Source organism: Nyctereutes procyonoides, unplaced genomic scaffold (assembly GCF_905146905.1).
Source record: "Nyctereutes procyonoides isolate TBG_1078 unplaced genomic scaffold, NYPRO_anot_genome, whole genome shotgun sequence".
In the NCBI taxonomy this organism is placed as follows: Eukaryota; Metazoa; Chordata; class Mammalia; order Carnivora; family Canidae; genus Nyctereutes; species Nyctereutes procyonoides.
Window position 1 is genome coordinate 38,278,530 of NW_026575049.1, and position 21,853 is coordinate 38,300,382.

General features: G+C 42.8%; 1 protein-coding gene across 2 annotated transcripts in view; it reads left to right on the top strand.

Annotated features, from left to right (window-relative positions):
* Window positions 1–21,853, top strand: part of UXS1 (UDP-glucuronate decarboxylase 1) — a 93,815-nt gene that overhangs the window by 25,616 nt on the left and 46,346 nt on the right. The window contains exons 2-6 of one of the 2 annotated variants that reach the window (XM_055328787.1): window positions 1,782–1,809; window positions 3,110–3,173; window positions 4,250–4,293; window positions 10,262–10,322; window positions 20,812–20,992. In XM_055328787.1, the coding sequence (XP_055184762.1) occupies window positions 1,782–1,809; window positions 3,110–3,173; window positions 4,250–4,293; window positions 10,262–10,322; window positions 20,812–20,992 (378 nt within the window). The remainder of the gene's footprint in view (window positions 1–1,781; window positions 1,810–3,109; window positions 3,174–4,249; window positions 4,294–10,261; window positions 10,323–20,811; window positions 20,993–21,853) is intronic. The other variant, XM_055328788.1, reaches the window with a different exon arrangement.

Consider the following 21,853-nt stretch of genomic DNA (forward strand, 5'->3'; position numbering starts at 1 on the left):
AGCATAATGCCCTTGAGGTCCATCCATGTTACCCAAGTGGCAGGATTTCCTTCTTTTCATAGCGGAATAATATTTCATTCATCTCTCTCTCTCTTTTTTTTTCCCCCATTCATCTCTTGACAGACACTTGGGTTGTCTGTGTCTTGGCTGTTGACAGTCATGCTGCACTGAACATGGGAAGCAGATACCTTTTCAAATCAGTGTTTTTGTTTCCTTCAGATAAGCATCAGAAATGGAATTGCTGGATCCTGTGGCATTTCTGTCTTTAATTTTTGAGGAACTTCTGACTGTTTTACATAGCGGCTGCCCCAGCCTACGTTCCTGGAGCAGTGCACGAGGCTTCCCTTTTCTCTTCGTCCTTGCCAACGCTTATTAGTTCGTCTGCTTGGTAATAGTCATCGTGGTATTTAATGGCTTTATGATTTAATTGAATGACTATCATAATTTATATAGCAATTCCCCACTTGTAGGATATTTTGGCTTATTCGCCCCCCCCCTTTTTTTTATTGTAAGTAAAGCCATGATTTGTGAAGACAGCTTTCCTGTATGCATGTATGTGTATATGTGTGTGTGTGTGTGTGTGTATGTGTATGTGTGTGGATTATCCTGAGGATAATACTCAAAAGTAAGCTCACATGGTCTAAAGGTATAAACATTTAAAAAAAATTTTCGTGAATAAAGAATATAGTATGGACTTATTTTAATTTCTCCCATTTCTTGCTTATTTGCCACTTTTCAGTTATTTTATTACTATATTGTGTATCAGTTGCTTACTACTCCATTTGGAGAGGAATGTGCTTGTATGGAATCAGCAATATGTGGTTTTGGAAACTGAGTCCTAGTCAGTAAACATTTGTTAAACCCCTACTAAGTACCTGATGCTGACAATAAGAAGATGCCTGGGAAAAGATCCTAACCTGAAGGCCTTCCCAGGCTCACAGAATCACCGTCTCCAGGTTGGGAGTGGGGAGGAGGGTTTTGCATTTGCTCTCTCATCTTTTTCTAGTTCTTAAGAGCATCTGGCCCTTAGGAGGTATTGATTATTTGGGGAATGACTACAGAAGGGCCTAATAGGAATGAGTACAAATAAGAGAGACATTCATTCATGGGAAGGGTTTCTTTCTCTGTCTGGTAACTTCACGTGGCGGCACATGGCCTGGTATTATGTTTTTACAGTCATCCATGGCAAAACTTCACTGTTGCAGCTGGGCTGGTTATGCACATTGAGCACCAGCTGTGTACACATGATAACCCCCCCTCCGGTGTCTATAATCAAGGAAGCAGGCCAGCAGACGAGAAACTGGATTATAAGAGAGATGTGGGAAGTGCTGAGAAAGCATTTGGGCGTCCAGGTGAAGTTAAGCCACAGAGTCAGGTCGTTGTCTAACCCCTCTGGGTTTTGGTTTCATAGACATTTAAAGGAAAAGACTGGACTGAGCCCTAGGATCTCTTTCAGGCATGCAGTTCTTTGATGCTTGTGACTGCCTCTTCCTCAAACAAAGATTGGGGACATACTGTTTATTGAAACACAAGCACAGCTGAACTGCAGACCTCCAAAAGAGGTATTCCAAAATTAAAGAGATGTATAGGATCCTCTTTTCACTTATTTTTTAGTAGGACTTAATACGTCACAAGTATGCATTCTGTTGTCTTCATGAGCTGTAATTTAGATTTTGTAGAGTACTTGAAAATATTGGTTGAATATTAAAATTGTATTATTTGGAATCCTTGAATGTCTTGAAGTTAAATATTGACCTCTTTTTCTCTTCTTTCCCTTCCAGCCGTTTGGGGCAACTTCGTTAATATGAGGTAACTGTTTTTAATAACTTGAATGTTGTGGTTTTGGTTTATAGACATATTTCAGTTATTACATATAGACTGTAGATGGTATGGGTTAACTGAGGATTTTAAAAATGAAACTGAGTGTTTGGTTTTTTTTTTTCTCCTCGCCATTCACACATCTAAGCTTGTCTTTTTTCTTATGGATTTTCTCAAGGAATACAGGTGATTTTACTATTTATTCAGGTAAAGCCCATCTTTACTGGCTGGTTCTTCTGCATTGCCCACTGCAGGGTCCCTTCCCTCCTTCTGTACACAGGAAGGGGTTGACCCTAGCTTTTAACTGGCTAAAATGTGTTTGTGTTTCTGGGTGGCTTGAAAAAGCACATGCTGGGGGCATGCCTATCCAAAGCCTTTTGAGAAGGGGGCTGTCTTAAGGAAACCGTGGCTGGCCCCTGGCCTGGGAGCAGACCACTGAGTCCTGAGGCCACCTGTTTATCTCAAATTCAGAACAAGGAGTCTTCTGGCCTGCATGTACATTATTTGTGCTTTGTAATAAATGTAACAGGGACACCCAGAAGAGTAACATCCTGTGTTGATATTCTAGAAAAAAAATACTTAATAAGCATTCATTATAATAACAAATTTGGCGCTGTTAGAACAGTTTTGCATTTAAAGACAAATTCGTTACACTTTTTATTTCTTGGTAGTGAAAATAAAAGAGCAGCCATCACAATTGTGGTGCTTGCTGTGAGCTTGGAAGTTGAGTGTCCCTGCACTAGGCTACTAGGGTAAAGGGTTGCTGTGCCCTCACCAGGCTTTTCATATTGAGTAGGTTTTGCAAGGCCAGTGGGGCCGTGTTGATCTGACTCCTACCACCAGGGTGTGTCTCCTGACAAAGACTTCTGTGTGTGGCTAGGAGGGGTGCTCAGATCCCATTTAAAGGAACTCTGTTTTTTTACCTGGAAAAGCTCCATTTTGCATCAAATTCCCAGGAAAGCCCAGCAGAGAAACTTGGACTCCTATAGACACACTTCCTGCCTCTAATTTAAAATCCCATGTTGAGTGTAACATGAAAATGAGATTATTTTAGTGGAATAGAAATAACTCTTACAAGGTAGAAGTGAGCCTGTGAGGTGAACTTGAGATTTCCCCTCCTCCATTATCTTCCATTTCTCTGGTGCACCCCTTTCCGGAGGAAATTAGAACCTGGGACTGATGTTTGGGAAGGGGAGCAGAGAGATGGTCTGCAGCCTTTGGTTTGTGTTGTCATTTGTTCAGAAATAAATCTTGAGGTCATCAAGCCTCTCAATGGATCTCAGTTTCGCAGCTTTCTACTCAACAGGTCTATCCAGGAAAATGGTGAACTCAAGATCGAGAGCAAGATTGAGGAGGTTAGTTCCTTTCCCATATTTTGCTCCTATTTTTTTGTTAAGGTTTGTGAATTTCGGTTCCTTTGTTTGTGGGGATATCTTTATTGTGGCAGGCTGATGCTAACCCCTGATTTTGAAAACCACCCTTCAGAAAGGACTCCCTTTTCTATCTGTTCCCCTGTGGATGCACCTCTGTGTCAGTATTTGTCCATTCTATCAAGGTGTGATGTACTAAATTCTACCTCTGAGGCAGAATGGATATAAAAGTTTGTCTGACTTTTCAAGTGACCTTCCCAGAATTTCTTAGAGAAGGGGAAGTGAGGACCTTTACTAGGGATGGAGGCAAGTGCCAGCATCCACTCGCCCCAGCAGATGCTGGAAGGCAAATCTGCTCAACTCAGACACTGGGACTCGTCCGCATGCACAGGTGGGGAGCCGCTCACCTGCTGAGAGCTCGCTCCTCTGGTTGATTATATACCTTATACTTCAAAAGAATTGCTTATGTTTTTAGTCAAATAATTGTAGATACAGGTATACTAGTGCACGGTGGGCCATGGGAGGAGATGGGGAGTCAGTCATTTTGATCTGAAGCCAAATGTTGTAGTTGATGGGGAAGGCCTTGGATTGCTCTTGTCCTTCCATTGTTGCTCCTGGTGTTAACACAGGAAAGGGGTCAGCCTGCCCTCAGTTTGTGTGCTGAGCAGGTGACAGGACGTAGAGATGATGTGCAGAAACAAAAGGCTAAGCTCTGTGGCAGCATTTTGGGGATTCTTTCATTCCTGAAAAGAAGAGGGTGGTGTTGGTCTGCCTACTTCTGTGAGCCTCAACCACTTTGCGTGTAGTAAGGAAATTAAGAGGTTAATTTTCCCAGAGACTTAAGTATCCTTGGAGAAAGAGCTCCAGCATGCAGTTTAGCATCTTAATTCTTGACTTGTGATTTGATTCGCGTGGTATAACTGAATATCAGACTGGAAGTGGATAGTAGAAGCAATGAAAATCTGTTTTGCATAATGTCATGCCTGTGTAGAACCTCAGAGGGTGGAAGTGGTGGAGGACTGTCTTGGCTGCAGAACTGATTTAGGTTATTTTTGTTTTAGATCGTTGAACCACTAAGAGAGAAAATCAGAGATTTGGAAAAAAGGTATGTGCACTTTTTGTTTTTTGTTTTTGTTTTTGTTTTGGAAAATGCTTCTATCTTATGACTTTAGAAGGTCAGTATCTAATATAAATTTATTCCAACTGTGTAATTAATTCATTTTTTAAATTAATTCTATAGTATGAAAGATATCAGGCACTTCCAACACAGGAACTTTTTTATAAGAAGGTAGATATATACTGTCAAATTTGGGCATAGTGTTTTACAACATTTTTTTTCCTTTTGTTGTTATGAACTATTTCTGATGAAAGCTATGAATTCTTCCTAGAAGAAAACTTATTTCTTAATTTTAATAAAGTTACTTTTTTCAGGAGTCTTCCTGAAGCCCAGCCACACAGATCCTACATTAAAAGTCCTTCCTCTGTTATCTTCTGTCAGTTTGATTTCTACAAACAATAATGATCTCAACAAATGTCCACATACATTTTTTTAACTCCTCTTTGAATATGACACTCAAATAGGCCAAACATTAAAGGAAGAGAAGATACAGGTGTGTGGAAACCTTCCTTTTCCAAACCCTGTGAATTTCTCCATTCCTGCAAATTCGTGGCATACAGGTTGAGGCAAAGCCTTACCTTCTTTCAAGTTATGCAGGGTGTTGAGGTGGTTTATGGCATATATTGATTGGGCTGAGAGAATTCCAGAACAAGAAAATAAAGCTGGAGGGCCTGAAACCTAGTATTGTATGTAAGACTCTGAGAAATTAGGGTCAGTTATTTGCTTGTCACCAGGCATCAGGAAGGTTCCAAAATGGAGTCCAAGTAAAGTGGCTGCGAGGGAAGAATTGTATAATAGGGTGGGAACTTCCTTGAATCAGATCCCAAGGCAAGTTGCTCCTCACCTTTTCCTCTGGCGTTCCTGCCGGCCCTCTACCTGCCCTGTGTAGCTCTGCCACACCCACATTCTCTCTCTGTCTCTCAAACAGTTGAGCTCTGGGCGCTGGAACTTTTCCCTTGAGTTAATCTGGAAAGCTGGGTATCCAGAGTGACAGTTGAGTCTTTAGAAGCTTGAAAAAGAAAAGTCAAAACATTCGTTCAAGTTTACATAATGTTTTTCTTTTGTTTTTTGTCTTTTCTTGGGACGAGTTTGATGTTGTGCATCGGCATTGTGTGAGCCTTTTGTCAAGCCCAGATTAAAAAGGAAGAAATGGAGAGCAGATTTTTCTTTGATTTTGGTGTTTTCAGTAAATAATTTAGTCAAAGAGAAATAAGGGTGGAGAAGAGCCATCAAACAAAATGTGTTCATTCATTTTCTTCTTATCCTCTACTGATGGCTTATTTGCAGTGAGGCAAACTGTTAATGTCAGCTCTCACTGGACTAAAAGTTATTTTTTAACATCAAGTTAAGTGGCATAAATTTGTCATTTGTATTTTACATTTTTCTCACTGTGATCTGGGCTGAAATTAATACTGCTTGTAACGTTTCATTGGGTGGGAGCCAGAAATTCTGCCTTCGGTAAGACAGGAATGATTTGAAAGATTTTAATGGAAACTTAAAAATATATATATATATGTTTATGGTAAGAATAACTCATCAGTTTTTTTTTTTTTTTAAAGATTTTATTTATGAGAGACACAGAGAGAGAAAGAGAGAGAGGCAGAGACACAGGCAGAGAGAGAAGCAGGCTGCATGCAGGGAGCCTGATGTTGGGCATGATACCGGGTCTCCAGGATCATGCCCTGGGCTGAAGGTGGCGCTAAACCGCTGAGCCACCCACGCTGCCCCATCAGGTTTTATATTGCCCCCCCCCAAAAAAAAATTACCCACCACTGATATTTTTTTAGAGAGGAATATTTGTGAAAAGTGAATTAGATAACTTCCCTAAGACAATGGTTTATATACACAATCTCTTGATATAGGAGCATTTTATGATTCCTTTTGATACTTTGTTGATGTTCTTTGTGCTTTTTGAATTGGAAAGTGAAGCACAAGTGTGAACATAATCTTAAAGAATGTACCAGTGACTCATTCTTGTCAAACTGTGAGAGTTACCTTTAAGATAAATACAGAGGTTAAGTGTTTTCTACTTAGGACTGCTTTACTAGTTACTCATCCTAAAATGGTTTTGGTCTCCAGGTTGGTGAGCAGGTCAGGCGACAGATGAGCCCGGGGTTGTTGTTAGCTAGAAAGTCAAGTAGAGACATGACTGTGGTAGAAATTGATGGAGCTCTGTCTGGTTTTATTTTTCCTGACTGATTTGTGTGATAAGAATGATCAAATAAAACCATCTTGACGTGAACAAGATAAGGATGTAACTGGACCATGTTGTCTTGATATGTTTGTCACTTGGGGGTAAAGTGACCCCCAGGAAATAAGAATAAAACATTTTGAAAGGTAAGGATTATATGTATGTGAGGAAAGAAATGGGGGTAATGCCATTCTAGAAGCCTGAATAAATGGGTTATGTTTTTTCCCCTCTTTACCACACCCCCCATTTCTTAACAGTTTGCCATTTGTTTAATTTCATTTCAGTATCTTTAAATGTTCTGTAAATAGACAGAAAGTAGTGATAAGAATTTAAATTCTTAGTAAAATTGCTTCTTACTGGCTACCTTAACAAATAGGGTTAGAGTCTGGAATGGTGTGAAATAGTTATTAAAGGATTAATTGGGGGGGGGTAAGAAAAATTCCATTATTCAGTTCCTGCTTCATTCACCTCCCTTGCTTCTCTCTCTCACACTCAGAAATGCAGAATGCAGGCTTCATGTGGGCAGGACCTTGCCTTTGTACGTTGTTTGCTTCTGTGTTCTCAGCGTGTGGCACAGAATAGGTGCCCAATAAAAAGTTGCCGAATAAATATATGGATGAGCCAGGATGCTGCTGCATAGGGTTTTGACCTACTTTAGGCCTTTAAAGAAGCTTATATCTCTCCCTTGCCCACTTTGCCTAATGCTGGGAAAGTGCAGGAGGGAAGGGCTGAGTGGCATGCTGAAGGAGTGGCCCAGCGAGCACCATGTCAGAGTTACCTCACAAAGTCCCCTTGGTGTTACCTCAGTGTCACTTCATACGTCTGCTCACGCAGTCCCCTCAGAGTCACATCACACAATCACATCAGTGTCACCTCACACAGTCCCCTCACACAATCACCTCAGCGTCACTTCACACAGTTCACTCACACAATCCCCTCAGTCACCTCACATAGTCCCGTCAAAGTCCTCTCACACATTCCACTCACATAGTCGCCTCAGTGTCACACACAGAGTCACCTCAGTGACACCTCACACAGTCCCCTCATGCAGTCACGTCAGCGTCACCTCATACAGTTCCCTCAGAGTCACCTCATACAGTCCCTTCAGTCACTTCACACAGTCCCTCATGCAGTCACATTAAGTCCCCTCACATAGTCTCCTCACGCAGTTCCCTCAGAGTCACCTCATACAGTCCCCTCAGTCACTTCACACAGTCCCCTCATGCAGTCCCCTCAGTCACCTCACAGTCCCCTTACGCAGTCACTTCAGTGTCACCTCAGTCTCCTCACACAGTCACCTCAGTGTCCCCTCATGCAGTCCCCTCAGTCACCTCACAGTCCCCTTACGCAGTCACTTCAGTGTCACCTCAGTCTCCTCACACAGTCGCCTCAGTGTCCCCTCACAGTTCCCTCAGTCACTTCACACAGTCCCCTCATGGTCACCTCACACAGTCCCTCAGTCACTTCACACAGTCCCCTCATGCAGTCACCTCAGAGTCATACCTCAGTCACTTCACACAGTCCTTTCACGCAGTCACCTCAGCATCACCTCACACAGTTGCCTCAGTGTCACCTCACCCAGTCCCCTCAGTCACCTCACACAGTCCTTTCACGCAGTCACCTCAGCATCACCTCACACAGTTGCCTCAGTGTCACCTCACCCAGTCCCCTCAGTCACCTCACACAGTCCCTCACACAGTCACCTCATACAATCCCCTCACATAGTCTCCTCATGCAGTCCCCTTAGTCACCTCACACGGTCCCCTCACGCAGTCACCTCATACAGTCCCCTCACACAGTCACTTCTGAGTCACCTCACGTACTCACCTCAGAAAGTCACCTCACACAGTCCCCTCATGCAGCCTCCTAACTCTGTCATCTGTGACTGCAAGAAGGCAAGCAGTGTGAAGTGCAGACTGAGGACCCTGAAGGAGCTTAACCCTGGCCTTACTTCTGACTTTGTGCACCTGACTTCTCAAAGGAAGAAACGAGGATTATGAGGGAGTTCTCCCAACAGTTAATAACTTGATCACATATGAAATCTGATACTTGCTACACGTTGAAGAAAAACGAAGTAAGAAATCCAGCCAGTATTTTCATTTTTTTTTTTAAAGGTTTTGGCACACAGTGTTTGAGGTAGGCTTATCGTCCGAGTTCTACATGTGACCACACGTCCAGCTGTTCTGTTTCTGCTTCAGTTTTATTTAACTGTATTTCCTGGAAGAAAACTGCTGTTTTTCTTTCTGGTACCAGTGGGCAACAGTGGGCAGGTGAGGAGAGGGTAGGCACGGAAGGAGAGAGGCACTGCAGGTGCACCACGGGGCCGGCTGCAGAATTTGGGATTGGGGCTGGAGTGGTGGATGTGGGGCGCTCAGAGAAGAGAGGGGACGTCGGGCCCGTGTGAGGGGTGCACACATCCGGTGCTGTGGTTCGCCCGGCCACCCTCCGGCTGACTGATGGAGGAAGTATTTGGAATGACAAGTGTCACTGTGCAAACAAGGCATCTGTCAGGTTCCCTGAAGGCTTCCAGTGTCCAGCAGGCGGAACGTGCCTGCCCCACAGCCGCTGTGAGGACATTCACTTGGCCGTTACCGTGGGGCCTGTGCTAAGGCGGCTCCTGCCGGGGCAGCCCTCTGGGAGGATGCTGTGATTACCCGCTGACAGCAGGAAGCCCCGAGGTGGACAGAGCTCTCGGGGCTCTTGCTCTGGGTCACAGGACGACGCAGGGGGACGGCCGGGATTCTCACCCATTCCCTCAGATTCTCCCACCTGCCTGCCTCTGGTTTTGTAGTCTGCAAGGGGAGCTTGACCTGAGAATCTGGAAGCTCTTCATCGGGCAGTTCATCTGCCCTGTGAGAGAAGCCCTCCTGCCCAAGCTCCGATCTAAGCGTGTTTCCGCTCTGTCGGGAGATGAGAAACACTCGGTGCAAGGTCTTCTGTCTAACGACCTGCCGTATTCCGTTCAGTCGGGCGGCCATTAAGGAAGTGCCTTCTGTAGCCGGCTGGGCACGTGGAGGGGATGAGGCCGTGCCCCTGGCGCCTCTCCAATTAAATAGTGACCTCAAGTTGATCGCCCTGAGTCTCCTGAACGCACTTTTGTTCCTAACGGGCCTACTTCCAGAATAGGTTTTTCACATCTGCATTTGTCGGCTCGCATTGCCCTGCTCCCGACCCGTCAGTGTGGGCCGGGGAGTCCCGGGAGCTCCTCAGGGGGGCAAGGAGGGGAGACCGAAGGTGGGTTCGGAGCAGCCCCCGGGAGGCAGGAAGTGCTGGTGCCCAGTCATCTGTCCCGGGGCACGGGTGGGGGCAGGGTGGGGGCGGGTGCTGCCATTGTGTCATCACCCAGAATAAGGGGACGGGCTCGGTTTTCGTGTCTTCTTCCCCTTGCAAGACACAGTGGCCTGCTTTGGGTCTGTCACTTCACGCAGCTGCTTTGTCCCTTCCAGGCCTCCTCACTGTGAGGAGGCCGCCACCTCCCCCATTTTGTGTTTAGCTCTGGCTACGCGTAGCCTGTACCTGGGGAAATTTTCCCTCGTCCAGGATGGACTCTGTGGCCCCAGCTTGAGTCTGCACAAGGGGCAGGTTGCATATTTCTTGAATTCAAATGACCAAGCAGTCGCCCGGTCCCCACAGCCCTTGCTTGGAGACGGATAAAGGGAGGAGGCAATAACCGTGCCACGGTCTGGCCTTTGTTTTGATGATAGTCGAGCAAATCCTCACAGGAGATGTTTGACTTTTCTTTTCTCATCTCTTCGTGTTCTACAGCTTCACCCAGAAATACCCGCCAGTAAAATTTTTATCAGAAAAGGACCGTAAAAGAATTTTGGTAAGTTTGCATACCTGATGAATATTTGTCATATCAAGAAACTTGCTTTTTAAGTAGAGGCGTGACCGCCGTACTGTGAGTCACCGCGCGGCCAGTACGCTGGCTGGTTTCCAGCAGGTTCCCACAGTCACAGGACAGCATTGCCTTCTAATTCTGCAGCGTTTCCATCCCGCAGAAGGAAACCCCATCCCTGTTGTCAGCCGTGCTCCTCCCCGCTCCTGGCAACCACTGAGGCCAGCTTCTGTCTCTGCCAATTCTGGACATTTCCCGCGAGTGAAATACGTGGGGTCCTTAGTGTCTGCTTCCTTAAACTCAGAGTGATGTTTCTAACGTCCACGTAAGCTGTAGCACAGATCGCTGCCCGGTCCTTTCTGTGGCTGTAACATTCCATATTATGGATGTACCACATTTTGTTTCTCTGTTTATCTGTTGATGGACGTTTGGGGCGGTTTCTGCTTTGAGGCCATTGTGAATAATACTGCTGTGAACCGTGGGTGCACAAGTTTGTGCACAGAGGTAGTTTTTTGGGTCTCTTGGGTGTATACCTAGTGCCACTGGCTGATGGGACTAATTGTGTCCCATTGAATCGTCTTGGCCCCTTGTCAGAAAACAGGTGACCAGAAACGAAAATATCTTTCTCTACACTCTTGGTTCCATTCCATTGATCCTGGCTGTCCTTGGGCCAGTGCCACTGTCTTGGTTACTGTAATTTCATAGTAAGTTTTGAAATTGGGAAGTGTGAATCCTCCCACTTTGTCTTTTTCAAGACAGTTTTTGACTATTCTGGATTCCTTGCAGTTCCTGGTGAATTTTAAGATTAACTCATCAAGTTTCTTTACAGAAGCCACCTGAGGGTTTGATAACAGATCACAGTGAATCTGTGGATGAATTTGGGTGGTGGTGTCACCTTAACAGTATTGTCTTCCAATCCTTGAACAGGGGGTATCTTTCTATTTATTTAGTCTTCATTATTTCTTTTTAACATCCTTTTTGTAGTTTTCAGAGTATAAGTTTTATACTTACGTTGGACTTATTTTATAGCGTTTTATCCTTCTTGATGTTAGCATAAATGGAATTTTTTTTAGTTTCATTTTTATATTTTGTATTGCAAGTAACTAGAAATACAATAGATTTTCATATTTTCTTATATCCTGCAACTTTGCTGAAATCATTGGGTTCTAATAGTTTCAAATAGATTCCTGAGGATTTTTTATATACTATACAAGATCATGTTGTCTGCAATTATAGGTGGTTGACTTCTGCCTTAACAATTTGGATACTTTGTTTCCTAGTGGTCCTGCCTAGAACCTCCTACAGTGTTGACTAGAGTGGGAAGAGCAGACATTGTTGTCTTGTTCCTCATCTTAGGGAAAAGCTGTTAGTCTTTCACGGTGAAATAGGATGTTAGCTGAGGGCTTGTCATGGATGCCTTTTTAAACAGGTTGATTCTCTTCTACCCCTGCTTTGTTCAGTTTACAACCGATCTTGCATACCTGGGATAAATTTCTATTGGTTAATGTATAATCCTTTTTTTATATACTGGTGGATTTGATTTGCTAGCATTTTGTTGAGTATTCTTATGTTTGTATTTATGGGAGATTTTGGTCTATAATTTTCCTTTTTATTTTTTATTTATTTATTTTTAAGATTTTATTTATTCAGGTAGCCTGGGTGGCTTAGCAATTTAGCGCTGCCTTCCGCCCAGGGCATGATCCTGGAGACCCGGGATGGAGTCCTGCGTCACATTCCCAACATGGAGCCTCCTTCTCCCTCTGCCTGTGCCCTGCTTCTCTCTTTCTCTCTTTCCGTGTGTCTCTCATGAATAAATAAAATCTTTTTTAAAAAATATTTTATTTATAAAATCTTTTATATATATATATGTATTTATTTATTTTTTAGATTTTTATTTATTTATGATAGTCACACAGAGAGAGTGAGAGAGGCAGAGACACAGGCAGAGGGAGAAGCAGGCTCCATGCAGGGAGCCCAATGCGGGCCTCGATCCCAGGACTCTGGAATCAGGACCTGAGCCAAAGGCAGATGCTCAACCACTGAGCCACCCAGGTGTCTCTATAATTTTCATTTCCTATGATCTCTTTTTCTGGTTTTGGTATCAGGGTAATACTGACCTCATGGGATAAATGGGAAAGTGTTTCTTCCTCTTCTGTTTTTTGAGATGAATTGTGAAGATTTGGTATTAATTCTTATTGAGGTGTTTGGTGGAATGCACCACAGTAGTTATTTGGGCTTAAGCTTTTTTTTGTTGATTTTTTTTTTTTTTAACATTGCTAATTCAATCTCTTTTTAGAGATCTATTCAGATTTTCTGTTCTTGAGTTATTTTGGTATTTTGTATCTTTTTAGAAATTCCATTGCTTTGGCTGCCTACTCTAAGTTTTGGTGTGCTGTTTCTTCATTGTCACCCATTTCAAAGGATTTTCTAATTTTTTTTAACTCACTGTTTGATCCTTTAGTCATCTGGGAGTGTGCTGGTTAATTTCTGTGTACTAGTGAATTTCTCAAATTTCTTTGTTACTGAGATCTAATTTCATTCCATTGTAGTCAGAGATTGTACTTTGTATGCTTCAATTCCTTTTAAATTATTGAGGCTTATTATATGGCCTAGGATATGGTCTGTCCTAGAGGATATTTCATGTACTCTTTTTCTTGGTAAGATTTTATTTTTAAGCAATCTTTATACCCAGTGTGGAGCTTGAACTCACAACCCTGAGTTCAGGAGTCTCATGCTCCACTAACTGAGCCAGGCAGACACCCCTCAATGTACTCTGAAAAGGACTGTGTGTTGTGCTGTTGTTGAGTGTTCTATATATGTCTGTTAGGTCTAGCTGGATTACAGTGTTTTTCAAGTCCTCTATTTCCTTGCTAATCTGCTGTTTAGTTCCTTACGTTATTGAGAGAGGTGTTGCTGCCTCCAACTGTTGCTGAAATCTTCTATTTCTTCCTTCACTTCTTTCAACTTTGGCTTTGTATATTTTGATTCTCTGTTGTTAGGTGCATAAATGTTTATACCTGTTATATCTACTGGTATGGATTGGATTGGATTGACCCTTTTATCATTATAAAATGCCCCCTCTTTATCTAAGATTTTTTTTGTTGTAACGTTTATTTTGTCTGATGTCATCATAGCCATTCCAGCTTTCTTACTGTTTCTATGCTAGATGTTATACTTTTTTACATTCAACACATTGTATCTTCCAGTCCTCAGTGTATTCCCTTAAGACTTTATATAGTTGGACCTTGTTTTGTTTTGTTTTTCTCCCACTTGACAGTCACTGACTTTTGAGTGGTTGGCTTAATTCATTCACATTTAATGTTATTACTGACATATTTGGATTTATAACTGCCACTATATTTTGTGTTTCCCATATACCTCATATCTTCTTTGTTTTCCATTCTTCCATTTTTCTTTTCTTATGCATTAAGTAATTTTTTTCTTATGTGATATTTTAATTCCTTTATTTTTTTACTGTATTTTAAAAATTCATTTTGTTACTAAGTATTCTAGTGCTTACCATGTATGTTTTAACTTATACTCTACTTCAGCTTTATACTGAGTTCCAGTGAGATATAGAAATGCCACTCCTACATAGTTCTATTACCCACCCCTTCTTGTGACATTATTTCTGTAAGTTTTATGTATTATTTTAGTCCAAGTTACAAATCCATAATACATTGTTATAATTATTTTATACTTTATGTCTTTTAAATAGCTGAGTGAATAAAAGAGAGTAAAGATGTATTTACAGAATTTGGTACATCATCTTTTTCATTACCCTGTCTAGTTTCCTTCATTTAATCCTGTGGGTTTGAGTAAACTTTTGGTGTCATTGCTTTACAGCAGTACAACTTTGCTCCCACCTATCCTCTTCATGCTGTTGTTGTCACATATATTTCTATATTTTGCAGGACAAATAATACAGTAGTATACATACCATTTTATACAATTGTTTTGCGGTGGTAGTGGTAAAATATACGCAACACAATTTATCATTGTATCATGTTAAGTATATAGTTCTTTGGCTTTAAGTACTTTCACATTATTGTGCTATACAATTTGGTCTTTAAATTGATTAAGAGTAGAAAGGAGAAAGTGCCACTATATTGCCTTTTAAATTACCTAATTACTTTATTTGTTCCTCCCCTTTTGTTTCCTGGGTGGGAAATGCTGCCTGGGATCATTTGCTTTCAGCCTGAAGAAGATCCTTTAGTATTTCTTTTATGGCAGAGCTGCTGGCAATGAATACTTTAATTTTTTTTTCTCTATTTTTGCTTTTCAGTTTGAGAAGTTTGGGTTGAATATAAAATTCTTGGCTGGCAGTTTCCTTTCTGCACTTTGAATGTGTTACCCTACTGCTTCTTCCACCTTTTGTGACAGAGAGTAGGCTGTTAGTCATGTTGGGGTCCCTTGTACCTGAGTATTTTTCTTTGTTTCCTGTCTACTTTCCAGGGGCTGCTATCGTGTAAATTAAAGCTCAGTAGCTTAAAATAACAGAAACTGAAAATCTCCCCCTACTGGAAGCTAGAATTCTGACATCAGGGCATTGGCAGGGCGGTGCTCTCTCTGAAGTTTCTAGGACGAAATCTGTTTCATGCCTTTCTCTTAGCTTCTGGTGTTGCCACTAGTGCTTGATTCCTTGTCCTGTAGACACTTCCATCCAGTCTTTGCCACCATCATCACATGGTGTTCTCCCGTGTGTCTCATACTGGATTTAGGGTTTACCCTACTCCAGAATGATCATATCTCAACTGATGACATCTCAACTGATGACCCTATTTCCAGATAACGTCATGTTCCGAGATTCTAAGAAGGATATATTTTCTGTAGGGCAGTATTTCTGCTGCTTCCAAAACTTTATCTTCGTCTCTGATTTTCAGCGTTTTCAGTATGATGTGGCTACAAGCGTCTGTTTGTGTTTGCATTTCTCCTGCTTGGATGGAGTTTGTCAAGCTTCTTGAATATGTAGGTTCACGTGTTTTATGAGTTTGGGGGACTTTTCAGCCATTATTTCTTTGACTATTTTCCTGCTCGTCTCTTCAGGTGCTACCATGACAAGCCTGTTGGTGTGTTTATTGCTGTCTCATACTGCTCTGAGCGCTATGCACCTTCCTTTCTTCTCTCTGCTCTTCAGGCTGCGTAAGCAGTCTCGATTTATCTTCAGGTTTGTGTGCTTGCTTCTGCCAGATCCAATCGGTTGTTGCCTCGCTGTAGTGAGTTTTTCTATACTTGTCAACTCCCAAATTACCATGTTTCTATTTTATAATTTTTCTCTTTTTAGTCTCTATTTACTTCTTCAAGCATGGTTTCCTCCCACTCTTGTGAACTTATTTGTGCTGGCGGACTTGAAGACTGTTAAATGTGACAGCTGGGCCCTCACACAGGCAGTTTCTGTTGCCTGGCTGTTTTTCTCTGTGTCCAGATCACGTGCATTCCTATTTCTTTGCATGTCTCAGAATCTTTTGTAGCGAACTCGATATTTTAGGGAGCATATTGTAGCAACTCTGGGTACTGTTCTCCCCTTTCTCCAAGCCTTGTTTTATTTTTTCTTGTTTACTTGTTTGTTTAGTGACTTGGCTGATTTCTTTCAGTGATGTCTGTTCACTTGGAGTGTGGGACTCTGATGGTCGTTGCTCAGAGGCTGCAGCCTTGGGGACGGACACAGTCACTCTGGGATGGCTGTGGTTCTAGAAGGGCTCTTGTTGACCATCTCTTAGCCTGATTTCTCTGTTAAGCTGTCTGCCTTGTGTGGTATCACACTGTTAGGCTCTAGTAATTGCTAGTTGAGCCAACTGTGCTTTAAACAGTATTTTGCATTATAAATTGTTCCTCAGTCTGATCTAGTTAAATTCTGGCCCCTTTGCAGGGGTAGATTTTTAGGCCAGTCTTTGAGGTTTGTTCTGATCCGAAGAGGGCTCTTTTAGGTGTTTCTTCTGGTTCTCTCTACTAAATCAGCTGGCCTGTGGTTAAACTTGTTGTTATAGAACTGCTGGGCTCCTTTCTGTTGATTACCACTTAAATCTCCATTGTTTTCGAGATATTTTTTTTAAAAGATTTTATTTATTTAATCATGAGAGACACACAGAGAGAGGGGCAGAGGCACAGGCAGAGGGAGAAGCAGGCTCCATGCAGGGAGCCTGACGTGGGACTCGAGCTTGGGTTTTTAGGATCATGCCCTGGGCCGAAGGCTGCACTAAACCGCTGAGCCACCAGGGCTGCCCAGTTTTTGAGATAATCTTTATGCTTGAACTTTCTCACTTTCTCTTTCAAATTAAGTCTGTCCCTCTGGGGAGAGCTTTGGAGCTCTGTGTTTGTATTGACTGCCTCTGTCCCTGCAGAAAATCTCTGAGCCACTACTATGGAGCTGGAAAAGGGATCGACATTCTTGCTTACAAGCAGGGGCCTGGCAGGAACAGTACCCCAGGTCCTCTTGCCTTGCCTCTCTGGGCATGGAGTCCACTCTATGAGTTCACTGGGGCAAAGGTGACCAGAATCCCATTACTCAATCAGAGCCTGCCATGCCTGGAATAGAGCTTCTGCCCTGTGTGTGGGAACTGGAGGAGGAAGATGTCTCTTAACCACTTGGCTAACATCTCAGGAATTTAGTCTGGGCAGCTCACAACTGGAGGGAATGAGGAATGTGGATGACCTGCTCTTTCCGGTGAGATACCATTATCTTTTGACTGGGAGCACCATTGTTTTGGCCACATCTAATACCCACCCACTCTGAACTATGAGGGTGAGGGGTGGAAATGTGGGTGTGGGTCATGGCTCAGGTGTCACTGATTCTCTTTGTTCTTACTGAATTTTAGATTTTCTTTTCTTCTTTTTTTTTTGAATTTCAGATTTTCTTAATAAATGTTTCTTCATTTGCTGTATACCCTTAGGACAATTTGCAGAGACTTTAAACAGTTGGGTTTTTGAATTAATTTTCACCAGTTATGGTTGTTTTTTGCTGGGGGATGGGTCTGTGGAGCACCTGATGTTGCCATTCTGTAAGATGTGTTTTATCTGTGATCTTGATATATATAATAGTTGGTACGCAAGGTTTTTTGTTCTTTTGCCCATTCTCTAGGCTGTAAGACTGTGTATCCCAAACACCAAAGTAATACTCTTGAATCAATATTAAACTTTGTACACCACAGAATCTCCTTTTTTCTTCTGAGTTGTGGAAGACCTCTTGCCTTTTTAGATGGTGTACATAAATCTTACCCTGAGCAGACTCTGACTTCTGTTCTACATATACCCGTCTTTTGGGGTTATTTCTACCATATCAAAAATGCTTAGGCACTTAAGCATGAACTGAGATATATATCCATGTCTTCAGCAGCAGAGAAGAGTTAATTTTTCTAATCTTTCTGCTGCCACATGTCAGAATGATCAGAATATCTGATGCCCTGCACTCATGTATGAGTCCTGCACATCTTGCAAGGGTTATCATTGTATCCACATGGGATGATCTTCGCGTTGTTGCTGAGTATTAGTGAATTTATTTCCCTTTTCACATAACTACAATAAATGGACTGTGTGTTCTTTACTCATCTGCCGTCTTCAGCCACATTTCAGAGTCATCTGGTGCCATGTCGTTCCCGAAACCCAAAGCTTTTTCAGTGATTGTTGAAGCCTTAGCACAAAGGAGAGTTTTGTTCAGAAAGGCATACTTCTTGCTGACTTCCTGAGCAGCATGAGTTTGAATGCTGTCCTTGAACTGAACCAGGTTGGCTGCCTGTGAGCTCCCATAAGAGCAGGAAGTACAAGCAGTTGAGATGAGCTCATGGCTGCAGAGCCATTTCAGTTCCACTATAAGAGGTGTCCTGTCCTTTGTTCTTACTATCTTTTTGGGGTGTTAGCTCTTGTTATTCAAAGGGTATGCCTGGGCTTGGCGATTCATATTCCTGAGGAAGCTTGTAAGAGATGAGATCCTGCCAGGTTTGTTTCTGTTTGAAGTGCTTGCCTAATGGGCTGAAATTGATTAGGGAGAGACCTTGGAGAGCCACCCAGCTATGTTACATAAATCTTTAAGTATTTTTGATAGAAAGGACATACTCGAGAAAAACGGTTCAGATACATTTTAAGCAAGGCTGAGGTGCTTCCAGCAATTTTATGTCACCACTAAAACTAGTAAAATGTTGGAGGCAATCACGTATAATTTAGTGCACTGCATTTCTGGTAGCTCTGAGCTGTCACTCGGTTATTTTAGGTGTGGAGATAAAGTTAGCGTGCGACAGAACATCTTAGTTTAAGTAACATTTGCATATAGATACAGAGTTACATTAAAGAAGGTTAAATTTCTTTGAAAAGAGATGTAATTTTTCTGATTTATCAACTGTGGAAGGCTTGGGAAAATGCAATGAAATGAAGGCACAATAAAGTGAATTTTCATCCCTCAAGTTAAGCACTACATTTGGAATTCAATTATTTTTCCTGAAAATTCTGTTTTCAAATCATTGTACAGGTGTACAGGGGAGATGTAGGCATGCTGAGGATAAAGCATGAACCAGGCATATCTACAGGTAGTAGGAAGACCATGAAATTCTGGGGGCACCCAGGTGGCTCAGCGGTTGAGCGTCTGCCTTCAGCTCAGCACATGATCCTGGAGTCCTGGGATCAAGTCCCACATCGGGCTCCCTGCGTGGAGCCTGCTTCTCCCTCTGCGTCTCTGCATCTCTGTGTGTGTCTTGTGGATAAATAAATAAAATCTTTAAAAAAAAAAAAAAGACTGAGATTCTGAAGACTCTGACCATATTCTGTCATTACTGGGGATCTGGGGATCTTGGTCAAAACCTCTCTTCCTCTATGTGTCAGTTTCCTGTCTCCAAAATAGAGCAGATTTAGGAAATGGTGCTCTCCATAAAGAAGGAATGCACCTGATTGAAAGCTGATGAGCATCAGGACTTTTCAACCATCCACATTCTCAACCATTATACAGTTGACCCTTGAATAACTCAGGGATGAGAGACACTGACCATCCGCCCCCCACCTTGCCATGTGCTGTCGAGAATCCACGTGTAACTTTTGACTCCTTTTGCCTGCTGTTGACTGGCAGCCTCACCATGATGTGAACAGTTGAACAACACATACTCTGCATGTTATGTGTATTACGTATTTTGTTCTTAAACTGGAGAAAAGAAAATGTTATTAACATCATAAGAGAAAATATAATCACCGTACCATCCTGTGTTTATTGAACAAAAATCTGCGTAAAAGTGGAGCCATGCAGTTCACACCTGTGTTGTTCAAAGCTCAGCTGTGTTTGTATTTTCGTTAGAGCATATGTAAATGTCTGGTTGGTGTTGGTGGGATTCCTCTATGGCTCGCAGGACCCCACCCCGTCCCCCAGATCTACCTCCTTCAACCAGAGGTGGCTTAGCTTACGCCCCTGGTAAACACTGTAATTAGGTATCAGATTTTATCTGAACAGAGCACCTGGTGGCAAACTAAATGTTTTAAGACCCATAGTCCTAAGGGTTTATGTGCTTTTTTTTTGGTAAAAGAATTGGCGGATTTTTTTTCCCTACTGTGAATTCTTTCAGTTTGGAGGAGGAGGGTGAGATGAGTGCAAGTTTTGATGGCAGAGAAGGCGGAGCAGAGAACAGAACAGGGCAGAGAGGGTAGTTTCACGGCCTTGTCTGCTTTCTGAGTTTCTTCTTTTCACTTCTTCCTCCCCAAAACGCAGTATGCTTTATCTGGCCCCCTTCACTTATACCACGTAATTTGAATAAAGTCTTTCTATTAGTTTAAATGATGTTTTTCCATCGTGGTTCCCTCTTTCCATTTGTAGTGGCTCAGGTCTTGGAAGCACAGTATTGCTGGCCCCCTGCCCCCCACAACTTCATCTTGTCTCTGTTGGGCCTGTTGGCGCACCTCATGCAGCGTTTGCACTCCCACTCAGACACTGACCCAATGGTAGAACCTAATCACTTAGGGCTTTGGTCTGCAAAAGTATCTGTTGCTTATTCATTTGTTCTTGTAAACAGTTGGAAAGATCATTTTTTTTTGTTTTGTTTTGTTTTATGAGGGGTTTTTTTGTGTCCAGTTTAAAAAGCACTTACATTATTTGGTAGTTCACTGAACCTCTGCACGTTGCTAATCATTTTTTAAAAGAGAGTCATTCTGAAACTCTCCAGGAGTAGTGGTAGAGTTATACAACTGATGTTCAGTGTCCTCTCCATTATAAAACAAGAACCTTTTAATAGAAAATTCTCTGTAAGAGGAGACATTTGGAAACTTGTAACTTTCTGTACTGTCCACTGGGTGGTAGCTTAAGTTCTCAGGCTGCTTAGAAGTTGACAGTAGTATAATGACTTGTTCTGGAGGAAAAGTGAAGATGCTGCCTGTAAACAGTGTCTTCTTCCTTGCTCTCCTACCAAGCTTTAAGTTGAGGCTGCACCATAGGCATATCCCCTTGAAGTTGGTTGTCACTGTGTCCTCTTGTGCTTTCTCTGGGGACATTGGACACCGTGTCCTGGTGCAGATAACCGGAGGAGCAGGGTTCGTGGGTTCCCACCTCACCGACAAGCTCATGATGGATGGCCACGAAGTGACTGTGGTGGACAACTTCTTCACCGGCAGGAAGAGGAACGTGGAGCACTGGATCGGCCACGAGAACTTCGAGCTGATAAACCACGACGTGGTGGAGCCACTCTACATCGAAGGTGAGTGAAAGTGCACATTAACAGCACATTGAGCCCGGTGGGTGGGCTCCCCAGAGCAGCTGGCCCCCAGCTGAACCTTCTGACCTGGCCACAGTGAGTTTGAGCTGTGCCTCCTTCCTGAAACGGTCTTACTGGGTACTAGGCACTATCCTAGTTTCTGTGATAAGATAAGGATTACGGCAGTGTGGGTATTTGACTTCACTGTTTTGAGCACTCCTGGCTTTGAGTGTTGTCGTCTGTTCAAGAAGGGCTTGTGTAATCCTCCTCACTGCATCACACATCAGTTGCCCATCCCACTCATGTGAAAGTACTTCTAGCTCCCTGCAGGGTGCTAGCTGGTATGGAATGCTGATTAATAGTGAAATTCCACATCTAAGAGTTTAAAGCCTCAGCAACTTTGTTATTCTAAAGGAGTTGGGGGTTGGGGGCTATGTGAGTTGGATGGTGGTCCCCCAAAGAATATATCGATGCCTTAACCCCTGGAACCTGTGAATGTGATCTTATATGGGGAAAAGGTCTTTGCTGGTGTAATGAAGTTCATATCTCAAGATGAGATCAGTCTGGATTTCCAATGGCAAGTGTCTTTGTAAGAGACGGAATGGAGAGGACACAGATGCATGGTGAGAAGAGCAGGTCTCTTGGAGACCGAGGCAGAGATTGAGGCCACGTAGCCCTAAGCTGAGGACTACCTAAAAGCCAAGGAGGGATTCTCCTCTAAAGCGTTCGGGGGAAGTGTGGCCTTGCCAGCAGCCCCTGTTTTCTACAACTGTGGGAAAAGAAATTTCTGGTGTTTTAGTTTGCCTGATATGTGGCACTTTAGCTACAACAGCCACAGGAGCTGAATATGGGGGCCTCTGGTGG